Source organism: Dreissena polymorpha, chromosome 4, assembly GCF_020536995.1.
Source record: "Dreissena polymorpha isolate Duluth1 chromosome 4, UMN_Dpol_1.0, whole genome shotgun sequence".
NCBI lineage: Eukaryota > Metazoa > Mollusca > Bivalvia > Myida > Dreissenidae > Dreissena > Dreissena polymorpha.
The window spans coordinates 115,259,812-115,278,902 of NC_068358.1; the positions used below are offsets into that span (position 1 = coordinate 115,259,812).

General features: G+C 37.3%; 1 protein-coding gene across 15 annotated transcripts in view; it reads left to right on the forward strand.

Moving 5' to 3' along the window:
• LOC127878214 (casein kinase I-like) overlaps positions 1 to 19,091 on the forward strand; it is a 79,734-nt gene that overhangs the window by 44,095 nt on the left and 16,548 nt on the right. For 9 of the 15 annotated variants that reach the window (XM_052424716.1, XM_052424714.1, XM_052424715.1 and 6 more), the window contains exons 6-9: positions 3,189 to 3,423; positions 12,825 to 12,995; positions 13,255 to 13,400; positions 16,198 to 16,281. In XM_052424716.1, coding sequence (XP_052280676.1) covers positions 3,189 to 3,423; positions 12,825 to 12,995; positions 13,255 to 13,400; positions 16,198 to 16,281 — 636 coding nt within the window. The remainder of the gene's footprint in view (positions 1 to 3,188; positions 3,424 to 12,824; positions 12,996 to 13,254; positions 13,401 to 16,197; positions 16,282 to 19,091) is intronic. The other 6 variants (XM_052424720.1, XM_052424722.1, XM_052424726.1 and 3 more) reach the window with 1 other exon arrangement.

Here is a 19,091-nt window from a genome sequence, read left to right on the forward strand (position 1 = left end):
TAAACAAAAAAAATGTCCTACATTATTAACCCAGAAAAGTACATTAAATGAAGATGAAAGACGCATTATGATAAATTCTTAATTAAAGAACTTTGGATAAAGTGTTGATGACATGAAATTTGACATTATAAAATTGTTGTTTTTTATGTCCCCCACTATAGTAGTGGGGGGCATATTGTTTTTGCCCTGTCTGTCTGTTGGTCTGTTGGTCCGTTGGTCTGTTGGTCTGTTTGCACCAACTTTAACATTTTGCAATAACTTTTGCTTCATTGAAGATAGCAACTTCATATTTGGCATGCATGTGTATCTCATGAAGCTGCACATTTTGAGTGGTGAAAGGTCAAGGTCATCCTTCAAGGTCAGAGGTCAAATATATGTGGCCCAAATCGCTTATTTTATGAATACTTTTGCAATATTGAAGATAGCAACTTGATATTTGGCATGCATGTGTATCTCATGGAGCTGCACATTTTGAGTGGTGAAAGGTCAAGGTCAAGGTCAACCTTCAAGGTAAGAGGTCAAATATATGTGGCCCAAATCGCTTATTTTATAAATACTTTTGCAAAATTGAAGATAGCAACTTGATATTTGGCATGGATGTGCATCTCATGGAGCTGCACATTTTGAGTGGTGAAAGGTCAAGGTCAAGATCATCCTTCAAGGTCAGAGCTCAAATATATGTGGCCGAAATCACTTATTTTATGAATACTTTTGCAATATTAAAGATAGCAACTTGATATTTGGCATGCATGTGTATCTCATAGAGCTGCCCATTTTGATTGGTGAAAGGTCAAGGTCATCCTTCACAAGGTCAAGGTCATCCTACAAGGTCAAACGTCATATAGGGGGACATTGTGTTTCACAAACACATCTTGTTTTAATTGTATTCGTTAATTGTATATATTTTTTTAACAAGAACAACTTTTTGCTTATTGTATTGTTCTGTATGTCAACTTATTTTCCAGACTTTCTTCTAGAAATGCCAACCGCAATCTCAGATATAACACAAGATTTCAACATGCCATGCACAAGAACCATAACCCTACACTGTCCGAAACAAGAGTTATTTTCATATTTTTTTTATGCTCCCCCAAAATTTATTTTGGGGGTAGCATATAGTCGCCGCTTCATCTGTCCGTCTGTGTGTCCGTCCGTCCGTGCACAATTTTTGTCAGGGCTATTTCTCGGCAACTAATGACCGGAATTCAATGAAACTTCATGGGAACCTTCACTACCAAGAGGAGATGTTCATATTATCAGCGGGTTCTGGTCGGATGTTTTTTCACAGAGTTATGGCCCTTTGAAATTTTCTATAAAAAAAATCTTGTCCCCCCAACTACTGTGCCCTCAAGACGTTTCCTTTTATCTGAATATATAGTGCAATATTGTGACAAAAAAAACCTTTGAGGAGCATCACCTATCTCCGACGGTTTCTTGTTTGTATTATGTAACTTCAGGGCAATATCCCAGATGCGATAAGAGATTTCAGCATGAAACTTCACTTTCTATAGATGTCAAGTGCAATTCAGAAGAACCATAACCATTCTTTTATAAGAGTTATTTCCCCTTGTTTTAGAGCTGCTTTTAGGTTTAATTCACAAAGCTTTAAATGTTTATGGTTCATAAAGAAGATACTTCTTAAATTTATTGGCTGCTACAAATCCATCACAGGTTCAAATGATTAAAAAAAATAATTAAGAAAAGGCACAACCCTTCACGTATACTTTTTCTTTTGTTGTGCACCCATCGTTAACAAAATGTTTTTGCTGGGGATATTAATTTCACGCATGGGCTTGTTTCTTACAACATTGGTTAGTGAAATTAATTTGATAACTATAATTTTACTTTGAATATAATTTTTAAACCCTTCCTCTGCTCCCCTCTCATCTTATGTTTGAAAACCATTTCTGAAGCAATTCATTACAAAAATATTCTTGTTGCAAATATTATTAGCGAGGCTGTTTTCGGAGAAACCCCGAGCTATTGTCATAGCCAGCTTGTCCGCCGTCCACCGTAGTTGTCGTGCTAAAAACCTTAACAATGGCTCTAAAATCAAAGTGCTTCCACCTACAACTTTGAAACTTCATATGTAGATGCACCTTGATAAGTTCTACACGTCACACCCATTTTTGGGTCACAAGGTCAAGATCACTGTGACCTTTAATATCAAACTTTAACATAGGCTCTAAAATCAAAGTGCTTCCACCTTCAACTTTGAAACTTCATATGTAGTTGCACCTTGATGAGTTCTACATGCCACACCCATTTTTGGGTCACTAGGTCAAAGGTCAAGGTCACTGTGACCTCTAATATAAAACTTTAACAAAAACCTTAACATTGCCTCTAAAATCAAAGTGCTTTCACCTACAACTTTGAAACTTCATATGTAGATGCACCTTGATGAGTTCTACATGCCACACCCATTTTGGGTCACTAGGTCAAAGGTCAAGGTCACTGTGACCTAAAAAAAATAAATCTGACAAGCTTTTGCAGCGGACCGTGGCACCTGTTATGCTGTGCTCTTGTTTTATTCAAAGTTACAGCAATAAAGGAGAATCAAGTGAGCAGTTTTTAACATAGAGGATATTTCAATAAAATGACTCAATTTTGAAGAAAACATCTAGTGTGCTGATTAACGTGATAAGGTGCTTGACAATGTAAACAGATTCAAGAGCCTTTGTGATTTTGTTTTAACCAAAAGAAGAAAGTAAATCTATAAATCTGTCATGTTGGTAAGTGGATTGAAGTAATGAAATCACCATAGATTTATGTCCATCAGTATGATGCTTAAAGAGGCTATAACATCATAAATATTGGGCAACCGGTTAAAAATGTCATATGAATACATATACATTTGATTATATGTTGTGAACATTACATTGGGCAACCGGTTAAAAATGTCATATGAATACATATACATTTGATTGTATGTTGTGTACATTACTCAACACAAGCAATATTCAAATCATCAATCTAATAATAATAACTGACAGTTTTCTCACAACACGACTCATTTAATATATTGAACTAAAAAAGCAGTCAATATTTTCTACAATGTACATATCCCTACTGTAGGTTACCACTGCGAGGAGTTTGTGCCTGATATTGAAGTTGCAGTTTGTAAACATTCTGTAGATATTTGAAGAGGTGACGCATGAAAATACAAACTTTTCAATTTCCACTTTCAGTTACATCGAATGGAGTACATTCACTCAAAGCATCTCATATACCGTGACGTGAAGCCGGAGAACTTCATCATCGGGCGAACGTCAAACAGGAAGCAGCATATCATCCATGTGATAGACTTTGGCCTCGCCAAGGAGTATATCGACCCAGAAACACACAAACACATACCATACCGGGAACACAAAAGTCTCACGGGCACTGCCCGATATATGAGCATCAACACACATCTAGGGAAAGGTATGCAATGGTGGATTCAATGATGGATTCATTTTTATGCACCCGAAGGAGGGCATATAGTGATCGGATTGTCCGTCCGTCTGTCTGTCCATCTTTCCGTCACACTTTGCGTTTAGGTTTCGAAAAATACTCATAACTTCTATGTCGCTTCAGATAGCAATTTCATATGTGACATGCATGTGTATATGGACAAGGCCTTTCCATACGCACACAAACTTTTACCCCTGTGACCTTGACCTTGAACTTAGGGTCCGCGTTTAGGTTTCGAAATCTGCGTTTAGGTTTCGAAAAAAGCTCATAACTTTTATCAAGCGTTTATTGGGGGCATAAGTCATCCTATGGTGACAGCTCTTGTTTTATTTTTTAGCTCACCTGATTGCTCAGGTGAGCTTTTCTGACCGGTCTTTGTCTGTCGTATGTCCGTCCGTCTGTCCGTCCGTCCGTAAACATTTGCTTGTAAACACTCTAGAGGCCACATTTCTTTTCCCATCTTCATGAAACTTGGTCAAAAGCTTTGCCCCAATAAAATCTCGGCCGAATTAGAAACTGGGTCATGCTGGGTCAAAAACTAGGTCACTTGGTCAAAAAAAAGAAAATCCTTGTAAACACTATAGAAGTCACATTTCATACCCAATCTTCATGTAACTTTGTCAAAATGTTTGCCTTAATGATATGTTGGTCGAGTTCAAAAGTGGTTCCGGTCCGTGTAAAAACATGGCCAGCAGTGGGCGGGGCAGTTTTCCTTATTTGGCTTTAGAGAAACCTTGTAAACACGCTAGAAGTCACAATTTTTGCCCAATCGTCATGAAAGTTGGTCAAAACATTGGTTTTAATGATATCTCGGACGAGTTGGAAAATGGTCCAGATCGGTGAAAAAACATGGCCGCCAGTGGGCGGGGCATTTTTCTCTATACAGTCAAACCTGAATTCAGCGGTCAGTCAAGGGAAATTATCAAAGTGACCGTTGTCCACAGGTGATCGTTGAATTCGGATCACAATTTTAAGAAGGTTGGTCAGTTGGTAGTATTACTATGTCGTTACCCCACCCAGTCGTTTGCATTCAGTGTGAAACAAATGATCATTGCATTAACAGAACATAATAACAGCATTAACTTACGCGTGTACATTGACTAATAGAGAATTATATCTTTTAGATTGATTTAATTTCATATTGTTAAATTAAACATTGACTTTATCAACGCTGGTATAATTGTTTACTCATGCATCTCATTCATTCAGTAAATAAAGCTTGTCACGTTCCGTTGACATCACGTCCGTAAAAGTCTAAAAAGCGGATTCGGTGTCATAAACTGATAGTACGGTGTAATTGTACCGTTCTAATTCAAAGAAATAGTGGTCATTTAATTTAGCGATTATTACTTTCAACAAGTCATAAACTCTGATATATTTTCTTTTGAAGATACCCCCACAATTATCTCCGGAAAAGAAACCTTCTCAACACCTTATAATTTGTTTACTCGCAGCGGGCCGCTTTTATAATATCATAGACAATTACCGCTTTCAGACGCTTTAAACGCGAAATAAACGGACACATAATGTGCTGTGTTTTTAATTTTCGCGACTTGAGACGACTGACACGTGACCGTTGATTTCAGGTCAAACATGAATTTCGGAGTGGAATATAGTGGCCGTTGGCCGTTATGGTCAGGTGGCCGTTAATTTCAAGTGTAATATAGAGTGTTTTTCGTCGGGGGATTCCAGACTGACCGTTGTCTGCAGGTGACCGGTAAATTAAGGTGACCGTTAGGTCAGTTTCGACTGTATGTATATAGTGAAAACATGTGAACACTCTTGAAGTCACATTTTTGGCCCAATTTTCATGAAATTTGGTCAGAACATTTGTTTCCTTGATATGAGAGTTGTGTTCGAAAATGGTTCCGGTCAGTTAAAAAACATGGCTGCCGGGGGGGGGGGGGGCAGTTTTTCTTATTTGCCTATAGAGAAACCTTGTAAACACTCTAGAAGTCACAATTTTTTCCCAATCATCATGAAAGTTGGTCAAAACATTGGTTTTATTGATATCTCGGACGAGTTCGAAAATGGTCCAGATCAGTGAAAAAACATGGCCACCAGTGGGCGGGGCATTTTTCTCAATATGTTTATAGTGAAAACATGTTAACACTCTAGAAGTCACAATTTTTGCCCAATTTGCATGAAATTTGGTCAGAACATTTGTTTCCTTGGTATGAGAGTTGAGTTCGAAAATGGTTCCGGTCAATTAAATAACATGGCTGCCGGGGGGGGGGGGCAGTTTTCCTTATTTGGCTATAGAGAAACCTTGTAAACTCTCTAGAAGTCACAATTTTTGCCCAATCATCATGAAAGTTGGTCAAAACATTGTTTTTATTGATATCCCAGACAAGTTTGAAAGTGGTCCGGATCGGTGTAAAAACATGGCCGCCAGTGGGCAGGGCATTTTTCTCTTTATGTATATAGTGAAAACATGTGAACACTCTAGAAGTCACATTTTTGGCCCAATTTGCATGAAATTTGGTCAGAACATTTGTTTCCTTGGTATGAGAGTTGAGTTCGAAAATGGTTCAGGTCAGTTGAATAACATGGCTGCCGGGGGGGGGGGGGGGGGCAGTTTTCCTTATTTGGCTATATAGAAACCTTGTAAACTCTCTAGAAGTCACAATTTTTGCCCAATCATCATGAAAGTTGGTCAAAACATTGGTTTTATTGATATATCGGACGAGTTGGAAAATGGTCCAGATCGGTGAAAAAACATGGCCACCAGTGGGCGGGGCATTTTTCTCTATATGTATATTGTGAAACATGTGAACACTCTAGAAGTCACATGTTTGGCCCAATTTTCATGAAATTTGGTCAGAACATTTGTTTCCTTGATATGAGAGTTGAGTTCGAAAATGGTTTCGAACAGTTGAATAACATGGCTGCCGGGGGGGGGGGGGGCAGTTTTCTTATATTCATATAGTAAAAAAAGCTTGTGAACACTCTAGAAATCATATTTTTATGTCACCCACTATAGTAGTGGGGGACATATTGTTTTTGCCCTGTCTGTTGGTTGGTCTGTTGGTTGGTTGGTTGGTCTGTTGGTTGGTTTGCGCCAACTTTAACATTTTGCAATAACTTTTGCTATATTGAAGATAGCAACTTCATATTTGGCAGGCATGTGTATCGCATGAAGCTGCACATTTTGAGTGGTGAAAGGTCAAGGTCAAGGTCATCCTTCAAGGTCAGAGGTCAAATATATGTGGCCAAAATCGCTCATTTTATGAATTCTTTTGCAATATTGAAAATAGCAACTTCATATTTGGCATGCATGTGTATCTCATGGAGCTGCACAATTTGAGTGGTGAAAGGTCAAGGTCAAGGTCATCCTTCAAGGTCAGAGGTCAAATATATGTGGCCCAAATCGCTTATTTTATGAATACATTTGCAATTTTGAAGATAGCAACTTGATATTCGGCATGCATGTGTATCTCATGGAGCTGCACATTTTGAGTGGTGAAAGGTCAAGGTCAATGTCATCCTTCATGGTCAGAGGTCAAATATATGTGGCCCAAATCGCTTATTTTATGAATACTTTTGCAATATTGAAGATAGCAACTTGATATTTGGCATGCATGTGTATCTCATGGAGCTGCACATTTTGAGTGGTGAAAGGTCAAGGTCATCCTTCAAGGTCAAATATATGGGTCAAAACTGCTCATGTAATGTCACTTCTGCAATATTGAAGCTAGCAATTTTATAATTGAAATGCGTGTGTATCTCAAAGAGCTGCACATTTTGAGTGGTGAAGGGTCAAGGTCAAGGCCATCCTTCAAGGTCAAACGTCATATAGGGGGACATTGTGTTTCACAAACACATCTTGTTTGCCCAATCATCATGAAACTTGGTACAAAGATTGGTTTTATATATATCACATAATTAATGCCAATATTATTGCCCTTAGATTGTCCAAATTTTCATTATATTATACAAAATCCTTGTAAACACTCTAGAGGTCACAATTTTGTTTCAGATTTTATGAATCCTGGTCATAATATTTATTTTTGTAAGAAAAGTTTGATGTTTGGTAAGTGGGGGTCAACTCAAAATATAGGGCACCAGGTCAAAGCTTACAAAAACAAAAACACTCCATATGCCATGTTTTAGTTCAATAATGATGAAACTTGACCATGATGTTTGTCTGGCCAATATCTAGGTCAAGTTTGACGTTTGGTAAAGATTGAATGAACCGACTCCTCTCAGGTAAGCGAACTAGGGCCATCTTGGCCCTCTTGTTTTACTTTTTGGATTGTCAGATTCAATTTTATTATGCCCCCCTTCGAAGAAGAGGGGGTATATTGCTTTGCTCATGTCGGTCGGTCGGTCTGTCGGTCCGTCCACCAGGTGGTTGTCAGACGATAACTCAAGAACGCTTGGGCCTAGGATCATGAAACTTCATAGGTACATTGATCATGACTGGCAGATGACCCCTATTGATTTTGAGGTCACTAGGTCAAAGGTCAAGGTCACGGTGACCCGAAATAGTAAAATGGTTTTTGAATGATAACTCAAGAACGCATATGCCTAGGATCATGAAACTTCATGGGTAGATTGATCATAACTCGCAGATGACCCCTATTGATTTTGAGGTCACTAGGTCAAAGGTCAAGGTCACGGTTACCCGAAATAGTAAAATGGTTTTTGGATGATAACTCGAGAACGCATACACCTAGGATCATGAAACTTCATAGGTAGATTGATCATGACTTGCAGATGACCCCTATTGATTTTGAGGTCACAAGGTCAAATGTCAAGGTCACGGTGACCCGAAATAGTAAAATGATTTTCGGATGATAACTCAAGAACGCTTTTGCCTAGGATCATGACACTTCAAAGGTACATTGATCGTGACTAGCAGATGACCCCTATTGATTTTCAGGTCACTAGGTCAAAGGTCAAGGTCACAGTGACAAAAATCGTATTCACACAATGGCTGCCACTACAACGGACAGCCCATATGGGGGGAATGCATGTTTTACAAACAGCCCTTGTTTTCTGGATTGTTTCCAGACTTCATAAAATCGGTATCAGTCCTTAAGTGGGAAAATTTGCATGATTTTCATTCAAATTGGAAAATATATTAATTATGCTAAAAACTTTTGAAAAAGTCTTTAAAAAGCCCATTTTTTAAAAAGCCAATTTTCTTTTCAAGAAATCTTACACTTTAATGCACAGGTTGTGACGTATTTTTCACTTAGGATTTAAATAGAAAAATATTTTTCACAGTTTGTATTTCAATATGAGATGATTGTATCCCAGTTGTAGATACTGTATATAAATATTTGTCAGTTTTAGTCAGAAATAAAAAAGAATTTTGAAATATAGGAGCTCAGATGTGTTTTAATTATGTACAGGGATCTTAATTGTAGACTGTGCTTGTAACAAATAAATGTAGTTATAAAGTACAAAGTAATTTTTACTGTCAGTATGAAGGAGACCATATTTTATGGCATGCTCTTAGCATATTGAGTTACGGTGATATACTTACATGAATAAGTTTGTGTCTGACAAAATGTTTTGTTGGACCTTGGTATAGCTACCTTTCCCATGACCTTGATGTGTTTGGTTGTAAATGTATCTGATGTTAAGGAGAGGAAAAGATCAATGTCTAAAAGTGATGGTTCTTAGAATCCAATGTTCCTAGAATTGATGGTAGTTGATATTATTAAGTTTGTTGTAATAGGAATACTTTTACCATCTTGAAATGAAAGTCATATCCTTAAGTCCCATGCAATGACATTTTGAATTTCCGGATAGCAAGCTTAGCTTTGAAGTCAATAGCCGATATATGTTTGTTTGTTGAAAAAAAAACAATGTACAATTGCATGATTCTGTAGAGTGTGGTATTTACACAACTTTCACAAGCCGTTTTCAAGCATACATGTTAAGCTGATCATGTTTTTTCAAGTGAATGATCATAGTTCTTGATGTAGTTAATTCTTCTATTTTAAGTTGGCATTTCTTATAATAGAAACCATAAATAGCACAGATATAAACAATTGATTTGAAGGATGATATGAATCAGGTTCACTTATTGCAGTGGGTATAAAGAGCTTTTGTTGTCTTTTTTTAACCAGGTTTTCCGAAGGAAAAAACTGGTTATTAGATTGGCGAATGCGGGCGGGCTGGCTGGCTGGCTGGCTGGCGGGCTGGCTGGCGGGCTGGCTGGCGGGCTGGCGGGCTGGCGGAATAAGCTTGTCCGGGCCATAACTATGTCGTTCATTGTCAGATTTTAAAATCATTTGGCACATTTGTTCACCATCATTGGACGGTGTGTCGCGCGAAATAATTACGTCGATATCTCCAAGGTCAAGGTCACACTTTGAGTTCAAAGGTCAAAAATGGCCATAAATGAGCTTGTCCGAGCCATAACTATGTCGTTCATCGTCAGATTTTAAAATCATTTGGCACATTTGTTCACCATCATTGGACGGTGTGTCGCGCGAAATAATTACGTCGATATCTCCAAGGTCAAGGTCACACTTTGAGTTCAAAGGTCAAAAATGGCCATAAATGAGCTTGTCCTGGCCATAACTATGTCATTCATTGTGAGATTTTAAAATCATTTGGCACATTTGTTCACCATCATGGGACGGTGTGTCCCACGAAAGAATCACGTCAATATCTCCAATGTCAAGGTCGCCACGACTAAAAAAAGATTTAAAAAAAAAAAAAAAACTTACAAAGGGGGTTAATTTTTTTTGGTCATTTCAAAAGTTCAGTTTGAGTTTTCTCCCTTTATCAGATTTTTTTTTCACAATGAAAACCTGGTTTTGTGACAATTTTGTCCCTTGTTTATACAATAAATTATTGGGTTTCATGAAATTTATTGAAAACATAACTATGCCTGTTTTTCTATTTGAACAATTTTACCTGATGCAGTAAAAGTGTTTTATTTGAAAAATAAATAATTGAAAGCTTTCCTCAGTTTATGCCTCCAGCATCTTTTGAGTACACAAGGAATATAGGTATTGGCCCTTCATGCTTCCATCCATTCGTCTGTACCAGGTTAATATTAGATGACAGGTTTTGTAAAACTTCAATATTTCCCTTCAAAGGTATGATATTTTTATTGATTTTATCAATGAACAACACTTACACACACATCACCTGATCCCATTTGACCTTGGCATTGACCTTTACAATTATTTTAGTTTGAATATTTCATAAGGTCAAAATGCTTGGTTTTGTCCATATTGACCATTCAATTGGCATAAATGCTACAGTACAGCCAAAGCGGAACAAACGTATTTCACGATCCGCGGCGGCAAGGCGAAACGAATCGATGCCGCGTCAGTCGTTGAAGCCGCGTCAGTATGCGGCGGCAAGTCGCATTTCGCCGCGAAACTACGCATCTGTCCGCCGAGGCATGCCGCGATCCGCGACATGATGCCCAGTCGATGCGCATCATGTAATAAAAAATCTTTTTAAAATTATTAGTTACATGTAGTTAACAAATTTTGAAAGAACAATTATAATAATAATGAAAATCATAATAAATTTATTGTGCGCGGATTGTATTAGCATATACATGTAAGCATAGTTAATGTGTCTAGCCAATTGTTAAGTTTGTTTCCCGCCCGTAGCGTATGTATTTCACACATAAACAAGGTCACGTAATTATGTTTTCGCACATACAAGTGGTCAAGGCTCCAGCATATGGTGGATTTATAAATTAATTGCATGTTGATTCCGCTATTATATTTTAGCTGAGAAAATTAGCAGTTTGAAGCCACATCAATAATCAAGACCGTGAAGACGTATTTGTAGTTTTGTTAATTATCAGCTTATTATAACTATTGTTTGAATATGCGTATATAAACACGTTTTATTTTGTTCATATTATACAGTTAATATCGCTACTAATTACCCGATTATCCCGTATATTCCATTTTTAAAGCAAATGCTGGTAAATATTTACGATACACAAACATTCTCGATATTTCCTTAAGTATCAATACATTTTGGCATTTGTTACTATTTATAGAGATGATAAAATAACGTCTAATCGGGGCGTTTTTTTTCTCCACTGAACACGCGATTTACGTCTGACGTGATGTTCATGTATTTATACAACACAAAATACACCCAAACTTTCCAAACGACGTTCTACATGTCTGCATAATTTTCGCGCGCTTTTTATGAAACAAAGGATATTTTAGCACTGTTTATTTGACGCTAGAATTTGCCAAAGGACGCATTAGCATTAAAATTCGAAAGTGTGTTTCGGATTACAAATTTAATAATGATAATCGAACGAAACATAAACAGTTGCGCGTAATTAATTCTACGCTACACATACATGTTTGTACATGTAGGTGGATATCTTTTCACTCGATCCGCCGCGTACGTATGCGGCGGATTTACTCCGCGAAAGTACGCGAGGTTAATACAGACTCGGCGTCGTTGCGCGGATCGATGCCGAGTGCCACGGCGATACGCCGCGTGAACACACGATTCGGCCGCCGCGGACTAATAATCTGGCCGTGGCATAGCCGCGGATTATGTTTGTGCCGCTTTGGCTGTACTGTATTTACTAATAAGCTATGATACTTTCTTTCAACACTGAGCACACTCGCATCACCTGACCTTATTTTCACCTTGAATTTTATCAACTATGGACCACAACTTATTTCAAATTGGTCAATGAATTCATACTGACAAGGCTTCCACCAGTGCATTAGCGTTTATTGAACTCAGCATCTTGTTTTCTTTTAATGTTGATAGCTACGTGGCAAGTTACTTCCCAGCAAACTTGATCTTGCAAGTAAAAATAGCCATGTGTTTCATTAATTTTATGCCCCCCTTCGAAGAAGAGGGGGTATATTGTTTTTCTCATGTCGGTCGGTCCGTCCGTCCACCAGATGGTTTCCGGATGATAAATCACGAACACTAAGGCCTAGGATCATGAACTTCATAGATACATTGATCATGACTGGCAGATGACCCCTACTGATTTTCAGGTCACTAGGTCAAAGGTCAAGGTCACAGTGACTCGAAATAGTAGAATGGTTTCTGGATGATTACTCAAGAATGCTTCGGCCTAGGATCATGAAACTTCATAGGTACATTGATCATGACTGGTAGATGACCTCTATTGATTTTCAGGTCACTAGGTCAAAGGTCAAGGTCACAGTGACAAAAAACGTATTCACACAATGGCTGCCGCTACAACTGACAGCCCATATGTGGGGCATGCATTATTTAAAAACATCCCTTGTTAAAGGAGGCAGAGGATTACCAAAAGTTGAAGAGGAGCTTCAAAAAGTAGCCAGTAGTTTCGTAAAAGCTGCAGAGTGATTTACCTGCCTCAAGGGTCTGAATGAAATCTCCACTAACAAGCAGACTTACCCCTGTGTTTTCAGAACAAAGTCGCAGGGATGATCTGGAGGCCCTGGGTCACATGTTCATGTACTTCCTGCGTGGTAGTCTGCCCTGGCAGGGCCTCAAGGCGGACACACTCAAGGAACGCTACCAGAAGATTGGGGACACCAAGCGAGCCACTCCAATAGAGGTGCTCTGTGAAAACTTTCCAGGTAACCATTGACTGGTGTTTAATTGATTACATCAGTTTTAAGGCAGATTCACAGTTTACTGTACACAAGTGTTTTTTCAAGACACCTCTGTTAAAGAATGAAAACTTAGCTATTTAAATGGATGAAAAAACATGTTGATGAGTTGTACTCAATAGATTTTACCTTCTTAATCTTAAAAGTACTTGTTTTATTTAGGAATTGAGCTCTTAAAGTGGTTTGCTTTTAACTATGTTAAACTGAATCATGGTTCAAATTACAGATGAATTGTCCAAGTACCTGCAATATGTTCGTCGGCTGGACTTCTTTGAGACGCCAGATTATGACTATCTGAGGAAACTTTTTACTGACCTCATGGAAAAGATGAACCTGGAGTGCGACTGGGAGTTTGACTGGGTCGGACGTCAGGTATGGTGGAGAGGAAGGATAGACTGGGAGTTTGATTTGATTTTACAAGTACATTGGAGACTTAGGAGACTTGGAATTTGCGTGGGGTGAACTGTGCGGGAGTGATGGGGAAGTAGAAGACGGATGGCAATCAGTTTAGGAAGGGTGGGAGAAATGGGGGTGGGTGGGTTTGAGATGTTATGGACAGAGGCTTACAGAGGGATAGAGGCAGTGGGAGAGGGATAGAGGCAGTGGGAGGGGGATAGAGGTACCGGGAGAGGGATAGGGGCGGTGGGGGAGTGATAGGGGCAGTGGGAGAGGGATAGGGGCAGTGGGAGGAGGATAGAGGTACCGGGAGAGGGATAGGGGCGGTGGGGGAGTGATAGGGGCAGTGGGAGAGGGATAGGGGCAGTGGGAGGAGGATAGAGGTACCGGGAGAGGGATAGGGGCGGTGGGGGAGTGATAGGGGCAGTGGGAGAGGGATAGGTTATAGTAGGCTTGTAAATTGTATACACTGGGAGGCTCTAAATGTATGGGGTTAGTAGGGGTTGCTGTTAGAGAGCAGGGCTTGTGTGGAATGAGGGTAGAGAAAGAGATAGAGGATGTAGGAGATATGGACTTTTTGGCTGGATGGTTGTAGAGGGGGTAGATTTATGGTGTGATGTCTGTAGGGGGGATGTGATAAGAAAACCATTTTCAGATAAGTGTGGTTTCATAAGTTAATTAATATCAATAGATATTTGTTATTACTATCTGGTGTATGACATTACTTTTGCATATTCCAATTTTGTTTAAAGTGTTCCTGAAACTTCCATAAAAAAAGGTCCCACATTAAGAATGATATTAAAATATTGTTTTAATGGGAAATATCCAAGAAAGAAAATCTTAAAAATGTGATAATAGTTAATAAAATCAACTGAATCATGATTTTGTTTACTAGATTTGTGTGTGTGTATTATTTCTATGAAAGTGCACTTTTCTCAAATTAGTTTAGCAAATTGATTTCTTGTTTTCTGCAACTTAGTCTAAGTGTGGAATACATAAATAGTTTATTGTTAATTTAAATGAAGAATTGATTTTATTCTTAGATATTGATTATAACTTTTGCATGTATATTTACCTTTTTAGGATCAAAACTGTTTTTCAGCTGCACATTTTTTATCTTCTTTTTATTATCTGTCTTAATATGCATTAGTTTGCTTTTTTGACATTTTACTTATGCATTTATAAAGATTCCAGTCGATACAAAGATTTGAGATGCACATGTGTTCAACATTAATTCATCCTTTCTTATAAATTCTGTCATTCATACTGTTCAATATATCAATTAAGCTACTAACAGATAACATCTAAATTACAATTTATTGATCTAAGAGTTCAATACAGTGTTAACCGCAAATAAATTTGCAATGTTATTAACACAAAATTCCTATGAACAAAATAAAACACTAATTACAAAGTAAATTATCAAAAAAACTAAATGGCAAAAGGCCCTATCTTCAGATATGCAAAGAAGACTGATTTGTATTTCATTAAACTTGCTGCCGGACTGTATTATATGACATGAAGACAACAAACCTTGGCACTACAAGCTTCTATCATCATGCAATGTTTGCCATATGCTTTTTCTGATTCTGCTAGTAAGCTTACTGGTCTTTCCTGCCAACTGATTTCCTTGTAGGCCAGTCACTTCTTGCATTCGCTTTGTTGTGCCTCTAGTAGGTAGTCCTAGACCAATGGCAATGGTGAGTTCAGATATTTTTCAAGTTGATAGGAAAACATTTGATCCACATTCTCGGAAAAGCGGAAATTAATTCTTTTATTTTTACATACATGCATTTTTCCTGTTATCCCCCCCCCCACACATGTAAAGCATATAGAACAGAAAACTGTTGCACATCTAGCCATGTTTTTTGCTGTAAGGTAAGAGTTAAAAAAATGTTCTGTGCATGATATTGCTTTGCGCATTTAAACCACTCACATGCATAATTTTATCTAATGTATGTTAAAAAACTGTTAAAGGATGTTTTCATTTAGGCCTATGTCATGATAAAAGGTTACCAGCCACACATATATGAGCTCCAGTTTTGTTGGAAAATTAATGAGGCCTATCAAAAAAACATGAACCAGGAAATATCTGGTTTTGAATAATTTTGCTTGATCTTTCATATAAAATAGTACAGTTATTGTGTTTGCATCTATCAGGCCATGTAGGTACAGATATTTGTCATTGTATCTGTCTTGCTGAGAAATAGTTATTAAAAAAAGATACATATAAAAAAAGGAAGTCTCTGATGTTCACACTCTCTTGAGCAAAGAGAAATAATTATATACTGTTATAAGCAACCTGATATTTGATATAAACAATGATCATCATGTGTATTTCTGCTAAAATGTCCATGTGTTTGTCCTTAATCTAGTTCACTACCAGTAACTTGGTACATGTTTTTTCACTGGGAGTGTGTGATTGTTGCGCAACATAAACTTTAACTGCTGTTTTTAATGACATAAAATGGTCTGTTTATACCATGCATGGTCTTAAATATGCAAGATTATGACTATGGTAATACATGAATTATTATTATAATTCCATATTAAGATGACTAGTATTGAACAGTCTCTTGTATTACTGAATAATATAAACAGTTTACTGAGTAATATAAACTGAAGTTGTGGTGTGCAAGTTCAAGACTTATCCTTCCTCAGCACAATAGCCTTCCTTTGGAGTTATTCACCCCAAACATCCACACTAACCCCAGTCTCACCTGACCGCTTTACGCTGGCCACGTATCCAAGAGTGTTTGTTATGTATTGACAGCCAACGCCGATTTCGTCCCGAGACCAGGACAGCACTACATCTCCCAGTCGACCTCCTGATAGGGACCCGCGGGCAAACCACAAGGTAAGATGGCCGCCCCCACGTGGTCCAAGGCTGCACTGCTTGAGTTTGCAACACTCACCTGATCACCCTTGCTTATTTATTTGTCTTATATCCTCCACTGATTCACCCATCAATGTATGTTGCCTTTGTTGTCTCCTACCGGTTTCACTGGAGAGGACTTATGGTTTTCGCTCTGTCTGTCTGTCTGTCTGTCTGTCTGTCTGTAACACTTCTGGATCCTGCAATAACTTTAAAAGTTCTTAATATTTTTTCATGAAACTTTAAAAATATTGATAGATGGCAATATGGACGTTATGCACGTCATCTCATTTTGTTCCTACATCAAAAATTATGGTTGCTATGGCAACAAATAGACTAGAAATACTGCTGAAAATGGTGGTTTTCTGGATCCTGCGATAACTTTAAAAGTTCTTCATATTTTTTCATGAAACTTGAAACATGGATAGATGGCAACATGTACATTATGCACGTCATTTCATTTTGTTCCTACGTCAAAAATTCTGGTTGCTATGGCAACAACAAACAAAAAATCTGACAATGGTGGAGCGGGTAGGGGACATATAGTGCTTGGCAATAGTCTTGTTTCTAATGGCATTGAGCTTACAAAAACTGTTTTGATTTGGCCAACTAAGCTCAGGGTTTGTACAAGAACAAAATTGATTGTAAAACAAGGTTGCATGTGTCATATAATAAACCATTTCAAATTGTTCAGTTAATGATGAATCCAAACTTGTTAATTACCAAAGCCAAATATTGATAAAGCCTTTCTTATTTGGTTGATAAATTGCATTTTCATATTAAAAGTGTTTCAAGGTGGCACCTTCTGCAATAAATTAACTACACAAATATACTTAAATACAGATGGTTTGTAACATTAGGTCATATTCATAATTGACAATATTATGTTCTTTCATCTTATGAATGATTTCAAAATGCACATACATTAGAGGAATTGTGAATGGGTAATTTCACCTGAGCTTTTTATGTACAAAAACCAATTACTGATATGCAATGCATAATTTATATAGTGAACACATAAATGAACTTTGATGAAGAACTTGAAAATGGAGGTAGTTGGTAAGGACGCAATTTTAAAAAATCATGTTTAAGAAACACAAATTTTTATTGGGATAAAATGTTATATTTCTTATTTACGATTTAATAATCCCCACTTTTTGCTTTTTCCCCCTCTTAGTGCCTTTTCCCCCTCTTAGTGCCTTTTCCCCCTCTTAGTGTGTGAGGTTGTTTGTTTGCAGCTTTAAATATGGCTAATATTATGTTCATAGCAAAAATTCTGTTCATATTGGTGTTAACTTTAATTGATGAATTTGTGAATGTTGTACTGTGAGCTCTATTCACAATTATTTTAGTCAGTCTCTGGGAAAATGGTGCTTAATGCATTTGCATAAAGTATTATTGTATTATAGAATAAAGTATATAAAGTCAAATATTATCAGGTATGACACTGTCAGCCTAGACTGGATTTTTATTTAGGAGAGACTTTCTTTAAATGATAAATTCCATAAAAGCAGAAAGCGTCGTCCCTGTTTAACCAGTCAGGTGAGAACAGCATTGACTTTTGTGGGATGATACTTACACACATGCATTAGGCCTGTTTTTTTTTCCAGAGACTGGCTCATTTACTGATGTGATAAATTATCAAAAATAAGTTAACCCATTAGTATTTCTCTATATTTGTTTAGTTAAATAATAAATGCTTGACTTTTTCAAAGAAAAAAGAAAATATCATACTTTTGTATTTTCTATAATTTATACAAATTAAGCATTACAGAATAATTTTTTAAAATGGACTATATATTTCTGAAAAAGGCCATAATTAATCTTTAAAGAGTTATGATGGCATTCTCACACTTGTGTTTATTTTTCTACACAAATACTGCCCATCTGTTCACACTGTAACCCATTTTAAATTTTGCCAGTTGCAAGGCTTCTTATCCCACCTTTCTTCAACTTCCTATTTTCCTGCAAACATCATGGTAGAAGCTTGTGGTGACCAAGAGTGCAGGGGTTGCTTGGGTTGGGGTGGGGTCATGGGAAATTGCTGAAGAAGAGGTTGATTCAAAATCACAGTGTTTGCATACATTATGTCAAGCTAAAAGGAATTTGTTTATGCTTTGACACTGATTGTGTGTGGCTGTCTTACGTCTGTTGAATTCTTATAGAACAGATTGTTGTATCTTATCTGCTTACATTTACTTTCAAAGATTTATATTCACAACCTCACAGATTATTTTGAAACCAAATAATTTTAATAACTTGTACCAATACTAATATTGCTTTACTTCTTTATATTGTATTCAATCATGTACACAGATTTTTTTTACGACTAAACTATCATTATACCTCAGTAAATCTCTTGAGGAGAAAACTGTGTGTGATCTATAATCTGTTATGTGTGCATTGTTTTCTAACCATATAAAAAGAGAATCAAGTCAAGGCAGCATGACAATGTGTCCGCCCTTTGTGTTCCTTTATTCCAAGGCTTCAAGCTCCTCTGCATGATTTTTTCTATGAGCCTGTATCCCTGCTTTTTGGCACTGGATATTGTTGACTTTATCATTTTTGTTGTAGTCTTTCAATATTTTTGTGTTTAGAATTCTGAGCATTTAAAATTGCCCTAAATTCCCCCTTCCCCTAGCCTGCATGCAGCATGTGCACCTTTGCCTGAATTAGTATTTAGTTTATGCCTAAATATGGCTTCCTTATCAATGATTCAATACTTACCCAACAATAGTAATCTCAAAATCATGATTAAGTTTGAATAGACTGCATGGAAAAAGAATCAGATT